This window comes from Stenella coeruleoalba, assembly GCF_951394435.1.
Source record: "Stenella coeruleoalba genome assembly, chromosome: 7".
In the NCBI taxonomy this organism is placed as follows: Eukaryota; Metazoa; Chordata; class Mammalia; order Artiodactyla; family Delphinidae; genus Stenella; species Stenella coeruleoalba.
The window spans coordinates 10,220,086-10,235,788 of NC_137153.1; the positions used below are offsets into that span (position 1 = coordinate 10,220,086).

At 51.4% G+C, this 15,703-nt stretch overlaps 1 protein-coding gene across 9 annotated transcripts in view; it reads right to left on the reverse strand.

Annotated features, from left to right (window-relative positions):
- Positions 1–262: 262 nt before the first annotated feature.
- The window catches only part of SH3RF1 (SH3 domain containing ring finger 1), a 159,412-nt gene continuing 143,971 nt past the window's right edge, over positions 263–15,703 (reverse strand). For all 9 annotated transcript variants that reach the window (XM_079926335.1, XM_079926338.1, XM_079926341.1 and 6 more), the window contains 2 exons: positions 10,141–10,451; positions 263–2,245 (listed from right to left, as the gene is read on the reverse strand). In XM_079926335.1, the coding sequence (XP_079782461.1) occupies positions 2,077–2,245; positions 10,141–10,451 (480 nt within the window). In that variant the 3' untranslated portion in view covers positions 263–2,076. The remainder of the gene's footprint in view (positions 2,246–10,140; positions 10,452–15,703) is intronic.

Consider the following 15,703-nt stretch of genomic DNA (forward strand, 5'->3'; position numbering starts at 1 on the left):
AAACTTCCAGAGTCACCGGACGGTTTAGCCACCGTGAAGGGGGAAAGCAGTGCAGCCCCTGGTTGAGACTCCACACGCTCTCTTTTAAGACTGTAAACTCTCTGGGGAAACCTTAATAAATAAGGTTTGTTGGCTGGAGAGGTAAACTGTGGATTATTGTAGATGCCATCTGTCTGAGGAACATGCAAAGAATTTTTATGCCGTAGAAACTATGCCATGTTTAAAACAAAAAAAGAAAAACTTTAAGGATGGACACAATGGATGCATAAAGGCTGAACATCAAATTTTAATCTTGAACCTTTTCTCCAGTCTTCAAATGATTAACATGAAAAGGAACAATAAATTGCAATTTTATCATTACCTCAATCGCCGTGTAACAAGCCCTTGTTACAAAATCTCCATCTACAGTGCCCAAAAAACCAACAGAAAACCCATACATTATATTATCTAAGTGATCTATTAACAGATGAAATTTTAACCAACTTCATACCAGGAAACTATTAACAGAGGTACTTCAATCACATAGCTTAAAATATGGAGAAAAGACAGGTAAAAAAATGATCTTATCCTGGAGTAGTAGTCTTCTTACTTTTTAAAATTTTTATAAAATACACTAATTTCCCAAAATAAAGAATATTATGACACATTGGTGTCAACTTACACAGATGAAAGCTGATGGCAGCTTTGTTTCTAGCTAAATTTCATTTCACCAAAACTTTATATATTACATGAATATCCCAGTAAAGTATTTTTTAAAAAAATTCAATACACAGGAACATAATATACAGTGTCTTATAAAAACAAATGGTTAATTTAGGAATGATTTCGTTTCAACCACGTAATGGATCTCTTTAAGATCATGAAGCCGCTAGCTACTGCGAGAAGACGCGCAGGCCATGTTTTGATTCCCCAGCTGCAATTCTTAAAAGTAAAAAATGAAAAAGGGTTTTGCGTCTGCTTTTTCATGAGAAAACTGTGGCCACGGTCTCTGACATCGCCAAGCCCAATTCCCTGGTTCTGTTTGGAGGGCGGCCCTGACCCAGGCTGCGGGGCCCGACAGGGTGAAGGTGGGCTGTCAGGGCGGGGCTGCAGGATGCGGGCTCCGCCCACCTGCACCCACCACCCTGCAAGGGGGGCGCCGCCCTGAGGCCCCGCCTGCAGCCACCTGGAGGGACAGGGAGCCCGGGTCACAGCCGGAGAGGGCCTGGTTTGGGGCAGAGGAGGGGCTGCCCAGTCCAGCCCAGGCGCGTGGGCATCACCTGTGGCCTCTGTGCGGGGGGTCCACCACCCTCGGGGGCGGGGGTGTGGGAAGCGCCACACGGACGCCTGGGCCGCCTCGCAGGGTCCCTCCTGCATGACTGCACAGGCAGGTCCCCAGGGTGACAGCGCGATGACATTCAGAGCCATCCTCAGACAGCTGGCAACCTCGGTTCTTCAACTTCCAGCCACCGAGCTGAGCTGCTCCGTTATGAAACTAAATCTATTTCTGAACACATGCTGTCCGAGGGCTGTGCTTTATTCTTCCTTATTCTAGGGAATCAGAGACCTTCAAGGTTAAACTGAGGACCAGGTCTTGGAGTGATTCCCGACCCCAACCAGAGAGAGAGGCTCCTGCCTCGCTACCCCGGGGTCCCTCAGCGACACGGACTCACTTGCGTGTCCTGGTTTCCCAAAGAGACAACCAAACCCGAGAACGGGCATCTCTGACTCAAAGAAGCCGAGGTGAAGCCCGGGGGGGCAGGGGCTGCCTCTGCGTCAAGGACACGCTTTTGCTCCCGACAGGGGATCCTCCAGCTTCTCCTTGGCTATCATTTCATAAATTAATAATTTCTTAAAATCATAATCCAAAGAATTTATCTATTACAAGAAAAATTCAAGTTTAAAAAAGCAAATAAATTAGTTAAGCCTTGTAAACAGGTGTCTGTCTCAGCTAGATATCTCTTTAGGAAAGGTTCCTCTGTGGAGTGAATCGGACAGGACCAGGCACACGGCACGCACCCTGGTCCTGCCGCCCCGGGGCCCTGTGGGCCTTGTGACGGATGCCGTGATAGGCCAGGTCCAGCCCCCGGCGGCTCCTCAGATGTTTTCCACGAAGCTCCCGGGGAAGAGGCCCGTCTTCCCGTTCCGCTGCAGCGTGCCCTTGAACCAGCCGTCCTCCCGCTTCCTGTGCACAAACACGATGTCGCCCTCCTTGAGTTCCAGTTCTGCCTCACTCTGCGGGGGGTAGGAAACCACCACCCGGTGCCTGCAAGAGAGGGGGGGAGTGAGGGAGAAAGAGATGGAGCGGGGAAGAGAGATGGGGGGGAGAGAGAGATGGGAGGAGATGGGGGGGAGAGAGAGAGAGAGATGGGGGGGAGATGGGGGAGAAAGAGAGAGATGGGGGAGAGAGAGGAGAAGGAGGGAGGGGAAGCAAGGAGGAGTGGGGGGGAGAGACAGAGTGGGCTTAGTCACAGCTGCTCAGAGTTGAGCAAAGCCAGTGCACACGCCTGAGACGCTGACAGAACAGGACGGAGCACAAGTCTGCCTATAATGTTGGTAAAATGACTCAAAATGCCACCGTCCCCTGTTGAGTAGAGACTTGGCATGAACAATGTTTGGATGTGCATAATGGTCCACAACTGACCAGGGGCTGATTGAGGAAATCCTGCCCTAAACACCCCAATTCTCCCTGGGGCAGGTTGTCCCAAGGTCCACACAGGGAGGGGAGGACGGAGACCACCAGTTCAATCCACCACCACCAGCAAGGAGGCCGGCATTCAGAACTCAGTTGGTCTGACATCTGTGTCTGTTTCTCCACTGGTTCTCAACTCAAGTATCAGTGGAAAAATATGTAGTTATTACGGAAAGATTCCAGAAGCCTTGCTGGTTTAAGGTCATCTACCCCCTGCTTCCATGCTTCTTCGTATCCTTCTGCAAAATTATGGTTAAGAGCCAGGGAAGCCAGAGGGAGGTGAGCTGTTTTTCACAGTCTGTGTGGTCTCCGCCCACCTGTGTGACCAACAGAATCCTGTGAAAATGACGGTCTCTGGTCCTGAGGTGAGGTCCTAACGGGCGTGCGGCTCCCACCCCGCTGTCTCCCGGGAAACCAGTCCCACACTGTCAGCTGACTCATCACCCTGTGGACAGGACCACACGCCGGGTAACAGACGTCTCTTCCCATAAGCCAGCGGGACCACCTTGAAAGGGGTCTTCCAGCCCCAGTCAAACCTTTACACAACTGCAGCTCAGGCTGCCATCTGGACACTCATCCTAACACACAGCCTAAGCCAGAATCACCCAGGTAAGCTACCCCCAAATTCTCAACCCACAGCACTATGAAATAATACGTATTTACAGTTATTCTAAGCCACTGAGTTTTGGGGGTGATGTGTTATACAGCAAAGGATAACTAATCATCTCTCCCTGTCTCACGCTAATTAGTCAGTCTTCAGCTACAAAAGTGGTTGGGTTTCTACTCTCCTTTGGGTCTCAACGTCAGAAAATGAATTTAGAGCCTCACAGGAATTACTCTTAACGGCAAGTAGAGAACGTCATGGGTGAAGAGTTGGTCATCAGAACCGATTCTACAGAACTGCCCTAAACTCATGAAAGCCATCTGAGCCCGGTCCTTTTGGAAGATTGCTAGTTTCACCAGCCTCCATTCCATAAAACCCAGAATCCACTCATGTTAAGACCTGAGGAAGAGCCCCAGGCTATGACTCTATTAAAAAAAGGCATCTCTGCAAAGGCCCAGGGGCCACCCACACCATTTCCCAGCAACCCTGGGCTCGCGAGCCAAACCATCCTCCAGGGTCTGGAGCAGAAGCGTGGCACAGAGGCTGCCTGATTATCTCAAGAAAGGTCCAGAAAACTGCAACGTGAGTACCGACAGGCTTCAGTCAAGCTTGGAGGAGGTGGGGGAGGCCTGGCCTCGTGGGAGAAGTGGGCCTGGGGTCCACGCAGCCTTTGGGGCCACTCAGAGCAGCTTCACCGTGGGCGGCCATCTCCGCTTGGGCCTCGGGGTTCTCATCTGTGAACTAGGGCCGCAGGGGCCAGAGCAGGTGGCATCAGGTGATGTGTGGAGAACACAGGTGGGACGCACCCAGCATGGTGTCTGTCACAGAGCTGATACCCCAAGTGCTAGCCCGCAGCACGATCGTGGGGCTCCGGCTAGGGCGGGCGGGGGCCTGGCGCTGCAAGGAGGCGACCGACAGCCGCCTCTACCCAGGAACGACTCACTGAGACAACACACTGACAAACTTTAGAACGGCAGAGTTAGGGCTCTGGAACCCCTTCTCTGACAGCTTCCCACTGTGGACTAACCTGAAGGAAGGAACCCAGATGAGAAGACTTCTCAACTCTGATGCCAACAGGCTGAAGATCCACGTGAAAGCTCATGCCGCCGGGACTTCCCTGGCGGCCCAGTGGTTAAGACTCTGCCCTTCCAGGGCAGGGGACGCGGGTTCGATCCCTGGTCGGGGAACTAAGATCCCACGTGCCGTGGAGCAACTAAGCCCGCGCGCCACAACTACTGAGCTTGTGTGCTCTGGAGCTCTGGAACCCGCGCACCACAGCGAGAGAGGAGCCTGCACGACACAACGAAGAGCTCGTGTGCCGCAACTAAGACCCGATGCAGCCAAATAAATAAATATTTAAAAAAATTTAAAAAAAAATCCAAGCTGCCACTTGGGGCAAGTTGAAATTTGAACAAAACTTTATAATTATGGAAAGAAGCGTACAAGTGACTCAAATCATATTCACAGTAGCTCTCTGATGAAATGTATCCCCACCGGTCCTCTGCCAGCTGCCTTACAGGTGAAATGGAACAAAAACATTTCTTGAAAAAAGTGAATAGTTCTAATATGTGCATTTTAAAAACGGTACTAAACCAATTTTGTCAAACGTTTCCTGAACTAGAATCGCTGCTAGGCTAAGACCACGATCTTCCTGCCAAGCCCCCAGGGCAGTGGATTTTCACCGCTAAGGGACGGGCCTCCAGGGCTGATATGAGTGGGAACTGCGACCTCGGGGTGTAGGGAGACCAGCCGGTGCAGCGGAGACTCTGCTCAGATGCTGGATGTGCCTCGAGGGTGTCTGCACCAGGTTTCCAAGGCAGCCGCTCAAGGCCAACAATGGGCCCAGCCGGCCACCGTCTCAGGTGTGGAGGAGCTTTGCCAAGTGGACGTTCAGCAACCCCCGGCAGATGAGAGCACAGCCGTCGGGCCCCCGGAAGAGGCTCGGCTGGATCTGAGCAGGGACGCTGGGCAGCCCTGAGCCTCAGGGGCCACACTTCTTTCCCGTGGCCGCCGCGGGACCTGGGGTCCACCTGCAAGTCTGCACTCCGGCCACGCCGCTGCGTCCCCTCCCACCTGACCAAACAGCCTGCCTGTCCTCCCGCCTCAATCTCCTCCTGTCCCCATTCCATTTTGCAAAGAAGCAAAATACTAACTTTAACTGCCAGCTCTATTTGTAGCTATTTCTGGCTCAAAACTCCTTTCGGCTTCCCAGCGCCTCTCAGTTAGGTTATTCCTCAGCCTGGTGTGTGAAGCCCTCAGTGACCGGCCTCAGTCTCTCTTTATAGCTACAGCTACTATTATCCCCACAAATGTGCCAAGCACGCCTCCACACGGGGACACTCCCCCAGGCGTGGCCTCTCTCCCCACCCCATGTCTTGGCTCATGTGGTCCCCTGGGGACTCTCTCAGACAACCTCCGCGCCCGCCCACGCCTGACAGGCCTCTCAAAGCCTGGCTCCCACCTGCCCCACGGCTGCAGGTAACTTCACACCTGACCAGATTCCAGAAGCCTCGGCACTTCGCACTGGCATGCCGGCCTCATGCATTCGGCCAAAACATGAGCTGCTTCAGGGGCGAAGTGATGGTAAACTCACCGTATACACCTCATACCACCGAACACAGTACATACACATGGTCATTCTTTTTTTTTTTTTTTTTTTTTTTTTGCTGTACGCGGGCCTCTCATTGTTGCGGCTTCTCCCGTTGCGGAGCACAGGCTCCGGACGCGCAGGCTCAGCGGCCATGGCTCACGGGCCCAGCCGCTCCGCGGCATGTGGGATCTTCCCGGACCGGGGCACGAACCCGTGTGCCCTGCATCGGCAGGCGGACTCCCAACCACTGCGCCACCAGGCAAGCCCCATATGGTCATTCTTAATAAGCATGCCGAATGACAAAAATAAAAGTCCTGATCGTATAGGAAAACTACTTTTTAAATGGACAAAGCTCCTCAAAAAGGAATGAAATTCTGACATTCAGAGGTTACAACGTGGATGAATCTTAAAAACATTATGCTAAGTGAAATAAGCCGCACGCAAAGGAACAAATATACGATTTCACTTGTGAGGTTTGCAGAACAAACTCATGCAGTCAGAAAGTAGAATGGGGGCTGGCAGGGGCCGAGAGAGGAGGGCACGGGGAGTTAGTGCTGAATGGGATGATGGACAGTGGTGATGGTTCTACAACAATGTGAACGTACTTAACGCTACTGAATTGTACACTTGGAAAAAATGGTAAAAATGGTATTTGATCACAATTTAAAAATTAAGATAAGTGAATTTAAAACTTAATGGAAAGATGAAAGAAAGCAAAGAAAGAAAGAAAAGGAAGGAAGGAAGGAAGGGAGGGTGGAACGGAGGAAGGGAAAGGGAGAGAGAAAGCAAGAAAGGAAAGCGAGAAAGAGGAAAAACCACCCAAACCTGCACAGTGCTTGGCTGCTGGGACGCATCTCCTGCCCCCTCTGGACAGAGCCCTGGGGTCACTGCGGGACGTACAGAGTGGCTCACAGACCTGGCCCTGAATAGGCCTCGGCCTCTTGGTGGCTGTGTGACACTAAATGAATTTTTGGTGATAATGACCAGGGTGGAATTTGAGAAAAAGACGCTTGCTGTATCAAGAAGCTTCGCTGACATCCCAAGGGCAGTCCTCCCGCTCTGGGCTAAGGCATCTGGCTTCTGACTAGATGAGCACTTGCAGTCTTTTAGTAGCACGAAGTTTCTATTTCCTTAATTTTTCTGGTCTCTCTCGTGTTCTCTGTAGTTGGTGCATTTTTGTTTCTAGCCTCTCCTGGTTTAGCCCAAATTGCACCCCGTGACTCTGGGAAGCACCCTGTCCAGCTCCCTGGCCTGGGGGTGTCCTTCACTGCTTTCTGCCAGTTGCGACAGCAAACTGCTCTCCAATTAAGTACTTCGCTGGCAACACCAAACTCACTCGCTTTGTAGTTTGCTTGAAGTCCGAGTGAATTATGTCCATTGCTTCACCCAGTGGATTCACTGTCACAGGCTCAAATTAATCATGCTGTTTAAGCCCGACTGCCTTTCTGTAAATCTCTCTCTACCCAATTTGTATGTTTCTAAGCATTCTAGCAAAATCCCTCATCAAAGATCAGAGGTTCTTTGCCAATTCAGCAGATGGGCTTATAGGTATGTGGTTTTATCAGTTTAATTCCTAAACTGAAAAATATACAGAGATGACCTGCTGTGTCTCCTTAAGCCCTTTATCTGTAATTTTTCTTTTTAGTAGGAAAAAAAACTGTCACATGCCCTTTCTTTTATTTGTCGTCCCTTCTGAAATATTTTATTTCTGCTTTCTCTTTGCCATTTCCTAATTATATTTTTCCCAGTCCCTCCAAAAGAGAGCCTAAAACATCTGTTCTATTATTTCCACTGTCATCGATTCTATTCTGCCTCCAGGATATAACATTTCTTGCTTGTTTTCTTCAGTCTCTCCAACAAACACTGAAGAATCCTTTTGTTCCTCAGAGAACAGTCTCAGCTGACACCAAGATCTGTCAACACACCTCCAGGCTCCTCCTTCCTTATTGTGAGATGCTTATGTCTTTCTCTCCTGAGAACGCTTCTTCCGCCTGACAGCACTGGGCACCCTGGTCCCATTCTTTCATTTGAGATTTATGGGGCAGGGTCATGGTTTGAGAGGAAATTTTATTCCTGTTCTCATTCTCATCCGTAGATGAATCCTATCTCATACTGGACCGATGTTAGACACTGACAAATATTTCAGTGAAATTCTACCAGGAAAAATTCTACCAAAAGAACCTCAGGCTTCTGCGCTTTGTGGGGGCTGGAGTCGTGAGTTTTAGATTGTGAATCGAGGACTCTGAGATCATGAAATGCTTCCTGAATTAGACTAATGTGACAGTTAATCTTCCCTGCATTTTTAGCATGAAGTACTTTTTATGATGTTGAAAGTTCTGAAATACTGAAACAGGCAATCCCTAAATGATGTCCTCGGTAGCTTCTGAGTAACCAAAAAATTTCATTCCCAGTGGACAACAGGATAATAGACTGTTTTCCTCTTCTGCTTGTTTCCGCACATTTTCCTGTTGTTTTTATAGTCAGGCAGAGCTAAGAATCCAAGTCAGATTCATAACATCAGCCGCGCTGTATGAACGCAGAAGGGCTGGGAGAAGTCGGTCAGGCTGGCTATTACATTCAATATTCCAGTGAACACATGGATTATAAAAATATAAACGCGGGGCAGACATTCTCTCCCAAGAGCACTTTCCCACTTGTAAAGAGGGAAATGGTGCTATACAACACCCGGAAGAGGATTCCAGCACACCGTGCCCCCTCCGTCCCACCAGTAAATCCTCTCCGCTCCCCGTCTGAGGGGCAGCCTGCCCCTGAACCGCTGTCACCTGCCTGCACCGGCGGCCCCTCCTTTGCAGATGCTCTGGACAGCAGGAGCCTGCTGTGAGCAAGGAGGAAGGAGCTGGGATGCAGAAGCTCACAGACTGGGCACATGTGGCATCTGGAAAGGAACGTGTGCTCGGGGAAGAAAAGTGTCACTTGGAACAGTCACGCCGCCACCACAAATGACAGGGGAGGGGAGAGGCTCACGGCTCGGAGGGAAACTGCACATCAGTGCCTGAGACTGAAAGAAAGCAAGCAAGCTGCCGGACTGGCACACAGGTGCGATCCCTGGAAAGCAGAGAAACACCGCAGAGAAGAGCGAGGCTCTCGGAATAAAGGATGACGTGAATTTGGGGCAGGATTTCAAAGCTTTACTGAGAGCCCAACAGATGAGGGGAAAGACACAACGATTTTATTGGCGGGACAGAAACACTTTTTAGGGTGACGTCTCATTTCATAACTCGTTTCATAAGGGTCAGAAATACATGAAGTTATTTCACTTCACCGTAAAAGTACACAGTAAATTGTGTACCTTGTACTCAAGGCGCGTAGATTGTTTGACGAATTCTTTCCCAGGTTATTTTTGAGTAATAAAGTGTGCCCCCCCGCAAGTTGTCTGAATGAAAGCCTCAGATTTTGGTGGGTACAAGTGTTCACCTGAAATAGAGTTAAGGTGAATTTAAGTCATTTGAAAGTATAACACTTTCTAGTAGTTTTTGAATGAGTAACAGAAAATGCTGCCCCAAAGGCAACACCTCCACAAACTAGAAATTTGCTTTATTTATGAGATGCAGGGACAGAGGGAATAAAGCTTACAGAGACAGACGGCACCTTTAAAGCACATATTTATATATTTCTGCATTATGGGAAAACAGTCCTCTATTTTTAGTGTACTGTGCCGTGTTTCTAATTCATACGATCCTAGTAGGTTTTTGTCTTATTTACTCGATTTTCTCTCCTAATGCGCCCCTAAGAGCCCCAGCAGCGGAATCAGAAAGGGTGGCTCCCGTGTGTAAATTACGGTGACTCAGGGCCACAGTCACGGAACGGGGCTCGTCGTCCTGCGGGTATTGGAACCCACTCAGCGGGTCAGGAGGGGGTCAGGCGGGGAGAACTCGGCCGCCCTCTGGCTCAGGAAGCACCCAAAGTGAGTGGGCAGATGCTCCAGGTGCTTCACAACTAGCAGGTGTGACGTGAACCTCTGATGAAAATGCCAAACATGAAATGAGGGCGGAGGGCTGGCCCTGAACGAGGAACGAGAAGGAGCGGCACCAGGGCGGCGGTGACCCACAGCCCCGTTGGGGACAGTGCTGGAGACACGGACGGAAAGGGGGTCACAGCCCCGCGGGGCGAGAACACAGAGCGAACGGCAGAGGGGGAGCCCGTCACCCCAGGGGGGCCAGGCTGGCCGTCAGCACGGACCCAGTGAAGGAGACGTGAGGCCCCTCGGACGCCACAGACCTGCCAGCTCCCCGGCAGCCGTGACCATGGACTCACCTTTCACAGACCGCAGGCCTCGCGTCACCGGCCGCCGGGCCCAGGGACGAGCAGGGCTGCCGCGGCGGTGGGGCCACCGGGGCCGAGTCCAGGGAGCAGGTCCGGCGCTGCGGGCCGGGGGCAGGGGCCGGGGCCGGGGCCGGGGTGTCGGCATCACAGGGCCCGGGGCAGGCGCAGGGGGCGCCAGGGGCCCCGGGCAGCAGCTCAGCCCCCGGCTCGACGTCCAGGGTGGGCGATGCCGGCGGCGACCCACGCGGCTTGCGCTTGGTGGAGGCCCCGGAGAGCAGCTTCAACAGCCCCTTTCTCTCTTTCTAGAAAAAAGAAAAAAGCACGAGAGTCGAAGACATGGTTCTGTTGCTGCAGTTTCAAGCTCTGATGTGAGCTTTCGAGGGGCGCCTGTGGGTGTCTGCGGACTCTCGGTCTGGATCCCGGGGGCGTGTGTTCACCTGCCCTTGGCCTCCCCCGCACCTGCCTGGGCATTTTCCCTAGTTCTGGACATTCCACTGCTCATCGGCATCCTCCACGGAGGAGGTAAGACAAGCAGAGAAAAATGATGTGAAACCCAAATCCCACCAATTCACCTCTCAGGCTTGGTGAAGGCAAAGTAGCACTTTGGGACAAAATGGAAATTTCAGATTATGGCTTTAATTTCCTGAAATTCTGCCTACCCTAGCTCTAATTCTTGTGTGCTGAATTAGCATAAACCTGTTCCCATTTCTACAGCCACAGACCTGACGCTTATCATTTATAGGGGTGATGTCTGTGTTTTTTTGTCCGTGCCGCGCGGCACGCGGGATCTTAGTTCCCCAACTAGGGATCGAACTCGCGCCCCCTGCAGTGGAAGCGCGGAGTCTTAACCACCGGGCCGCCAGGGAAGTCCATGGAGGGGATGGGTGACGTTTTGATCAAAGTGTTCACTTGTCACCAGCTTGATGAAATTAAACAAACCAACAGTAACAGAAGTCAAACCATTTCTATTGCGCAAGTACTTCCTTGATCAAAAAGCCAAAAACAAACTCCACAAAATTAGAAAACACTTCAGAGAAATGATTCTTTAGAACACTCTCCAGGCAAGCTGGGATTATTAAGGTCCACTAACAGGGAAGCAGAATTATGAGACAGAACACTGAGGAATTTTTCCTGAACACTGAGTTAGTTCAGACTCAGTAGAAGTCCCTTAGGGGGAGGCATAATAACACAGTTTCATTAGAGGCAGGCTGGCAGAAAGAGGAAGAAACAAAAGTAATCATGTATCAGATGAACAAGTGTCCCACGGGGTCTGCACCCCCAGGCCCCATTTAGCTATTGCTACCCACAGCACCTGTAACTCCCGGGGCAGGAATGAAGGGGGGAGGGGCAGGCTGTGCTGGACCATTTCTGTTTGTCGGGGGCTCAGGCTGCAGAGCTGGCGCATCAGCCCCCCAACCCTTCCCCTCCCTCCTGAGGAAGGTTCTCTTGCATCTTTAGTCAGGCTGGGCCTCAGCCACACCTCTCTGGCTTCTGCTTCACCCCTTCACCTTCCGTAGGGCCATGTGTGCACTGCAGTGAACGGTCCCACATTCCTTGGCCAGGTACCCGAGCCTGCATGTCCTACGGCGCCAGTGCCGAGAGCAGGACACAGATGAGCTGGCAGAGGACGGGGGATGGGAAGCAAGCTGGCCGGACCCAGGGCTGAGGAAGGAGGAGAGGACAGTCTGCACTCCACAGGGCAGTGGTGATTCCATCTACACGGCAGCCTGTGAGGGGGAAGTACACACCTGCTGGCACATCTGCCCCTCCTCTGAGGGAGCCTGGGGTCTTGGGGCTGATACGTGAGCTGGGAAGAACGTCCAGCCTTGCAGGTCCTCAGCGGTTCCCGCTGGGACATCAGGAGGCACATGAGAGCCCCGGGGCCCCACAGGTCTACTGAGAACACAGTCCGGTGATAAACTCAATCTCAGGAAACCACGGCTAAAGACTCTTCCTAAAAGCTCAGTCCTCATGGCAGGAAAACAGTTAACTGGATGCCTCTCGGGGAACAGCCTCGAAAGTGATTAAGAAGAAAGATGACTCTGTTCCTCTAAAGGGTCACACACATGAAGTGCAGCTCCAGTGACTTCCAGGGGATATGTGGGGATGGGCTGGGGGATGGGGTGCGGATGGGGGTGGGGATGGGGGAGGGGAGGGGATGGGGTGGGGGTGGGGTGCGGATGGGGGAGGGGGAGGGGATGGGGTGGGGAGGGGATGGAGGTGGGGGTGAGGATGGGGGTGGGGTGGGGTGCGGATAGGGTGGGGGTGGGGAGGGGATGGGGATGGGGGAGGGGATAGGGAGGGGGAGGGGATGGGGTGGGGTGGGGATGGAGGTGGGGGTGAGGATGGGGGTGGGGTGGGGTGCGGATAGGGTGGGGGTGGGGAGGGGATGGGGATGGGGGAGGGGATAGGGAGGGGGAGGGGATGGGGTGGGGTGGGGATGGAGGTGGGGGTGAGGATGGGGGTGGGGTGGGGGGTGCGGATGGGGTGGGGGTGGGGAGGGGATGGGGTGGGGTGGGGCTGGGCCTGAGGATGGGGTGGGAGTGGGGATGGGGTGGGGGTGGGGATGCGAGGATTGGGATGGGGGGATGTGGGCAGGGATGGGGCACTGGCATGGAGGGTCCAGTAGCCAGGCTGTGAATACCATATTCCAGTGTTTCCATGTTAGCAGAACACTGAGCCCCTTGAGAGAATTTTGCAAACTCAGACATGTATCATTAAGGGCACCTTTGTTTCTCAAAACACAACAGAAATGAAAACTACGGATGAATTAATAACAGATACACTTCAGCAAAGCAATTTTTAAAATGTCATGTTAGCATGCACGGAAAAGGGCATATCTTTTAACATAAATCTTAATAATTCTTCTCCTGTGGGTTTTTCCAAGAAACTATTCCTAGATGTATAATGTTTTTGCTGTCATAATTCCTCTTCAGAAGATTTCATCATTTAAAATCACATCTCATATGAAAACAAAAAGCTATTTGGGTCAGGAAATCATCACCAGATAGCCAGAAAGAGTTTCACATATAAACATAATGTCTGAACATAAAGTCAGTAAGTCTGTATTAGTCACACAGCAGAGGCTGGGGACACTATGGAAACGCCACGTCAGAGCTCCTTCCCAAGGAGAAATGAATCGCACTTGAACTACCCACCATTACCCACACCCGAGCCGGTCTTCTTCTCTGGTCTGCTGTGCCCTGAGATGCACAGAGAACGTTGCAAGAGGGAGGCTTCTGGGCCTTTGGTATCAAAAATCTATGTTGTCAGGCTCCCAACGATAAGAGGTGCTGTTCACAGGAAAGCCACCTCCGACACCATCGTCTGATGATAATCACTCGTTTCTTAAGCGAGTATTTACTGAGCATCGAATACGATGCCTCAGTGCCCTGGGCTCTGGGATCACAGCAGTGAACCTGCAGCAAGAAGCTCACACCATCCGGCAGAGACGCACCCCTGCGGGCACACAGGCGCTCACAGGAAACACAGCAGGGCCGGGGGAGGAAGACGGGGTGCTGGCCCCAGTGGACGCGCGGCTCAAGAGGCATCGTGCATGGAGAGAGGGAAAGGCCACGTGAGATTCCAGATGTGGTTAAACACCAATGGGCTCAAGAACCTTGCTCAGTGCGTCCGCAAGTCTCCATGTTTGTTCCTGACACCAACCTGATGGAACAGGAATCAGTACTGTCCTCATCGCCTAAGGCTCATCAATGGTCATCACTGTCAGGGGTGACGTGGGCTTTCATCCGAGCCCACCCTCTGCTCTGAGCTCAGTGTGGCCACATCTCTGGAAGCACCTCTGCTCTGGGGACCGTCCACCAGGGCTGCAGGCCACAGAGGCCAGGGGGCCGAGCTCTGCGGACGGGTCTGGACCTTCCAGACCCGGCTCGGCAGGAACTTCTTCTCCTTAAGACAACGAAACAGTTTCAGATGAAACTGTTTCAACGAAACAGCCAAGCCACAGACTCCCTTGTTTCTGACAGCGAAACACGAGCTGGGAGGAAGGAAGATCGCGGGGCAAAGGAAGCCATGAGCAGGGACTTCAGGATGAATGTTCAGGAGAGAAGGAAACGGGCACTTAAACCCCAGATGGATGCTCCAGTCAAGAAACCCAAGAATGGGCCTTCCCTGGTGGGCCAGTGGCTGAGACTCCGCGCTTCCAATGCAGGGGCCGTGGGTTTGATCCTTGGTCGGAGAACTAAGATCCAGAGGGCAAAACAAAAAATTTTAAAAAAGGAAAAAAAAAAAAAAAAGAAACCCAAGAATAACAGCAAGGGTCCTCAAGCATCAGCCAGCACAGTGACAAAGAAGGGGACAGTCGTTAGGGATCTGGGGCACTAAAGTGGACGTGTAGGAAAGCCACCTTCCAGGAAGGTGTTCCAGGAGCCTGGGGCCCAGCACCACTCGGCTGGGGGGCTTGGGAACAAAGGACAATATGGGGACGATGCTCCCAGCGCCTGAGGGACTGGGGAGGTGGGCCGAAGAGGAGGGCGTCAGAGATGGATTCTTCTCTTCTCCTGTTGTGCGATCAGGACAGTTGAGTTAGTTAAACCATCAGGCTTTAATCAGAGACCATTAGACAAGCTCTAAGCAAACCAGGCCTCCGCCTGCAGACGCCTCAGGGTTGAGAAATCCACACCCAGGACAACCAGTCACAGAGGGCTAACCCTCCCCAAATAAGGTGACACTTAACCTGTAGCCAATCACGTAATTTCCCTGCTTTGTTTCTGCATCTCCTCTATAAAAGCCTGGCCCTCAGCTCCTGGCTGGTGTCTCCCGACCACTCCCACTGTGGCACTGCCTGATTTGAACAAACTTTTGCTCAAATCAAACTGTTACATTTTTTAAATGCCTCAGTTATATTTCAACAGAACTCAGAGTTTATAAGAACAGCCGATTACATAATTGGTGCTAATGAAAAAGATTATATTTCTAGATGAACGCTTAATAGACCAAAATAATATTTGCTATATTTTGGTATCTAGGGGAAAAAAGCATGTATACACCACCATATTAGTGGTTTTCTTTGAAACCCTGGATCACATTTAGGTTTTAGATGTCTGGATCTTCTCTAACTTCTAAATAAATATGCAGAAGTTAAAAGAGTTTATAATTAGAAAACAATAAAAAGTGTATATACGTGAGTATCTCATAAGGACTGAGAAATACATTCGCCTGGAGACGAGCTGATCAAATAATGAAGCCTTTAAATGGAGCATGAAGTTAGAAAAATGTCCAGAGAAGCGGTTAAACTGATAACCGTAAAAGCTATCAGAGGTCTTACAGAAAGAAGAAAAACAGTGGTAGAAACGCCCAGAGTTTCAAACAAGAAAAAACTGAGATGCTGTTTGGAAACCTATGACAGAGCTTCCAATACCTATTTCTCAAACCACACAACACCGTTACCGACAGCGTTAGCGAGAGATTTCACGTCGGGGCAAAAACACGTTTCTGAGAGTGGGTGAGCAAGGACTTCCAGACAAAATACTGTTCGAGAGGAACAGCTCTGAGCACACGTGGGAGTGACCCGCCATGTGGGGCAGCCTGGCAG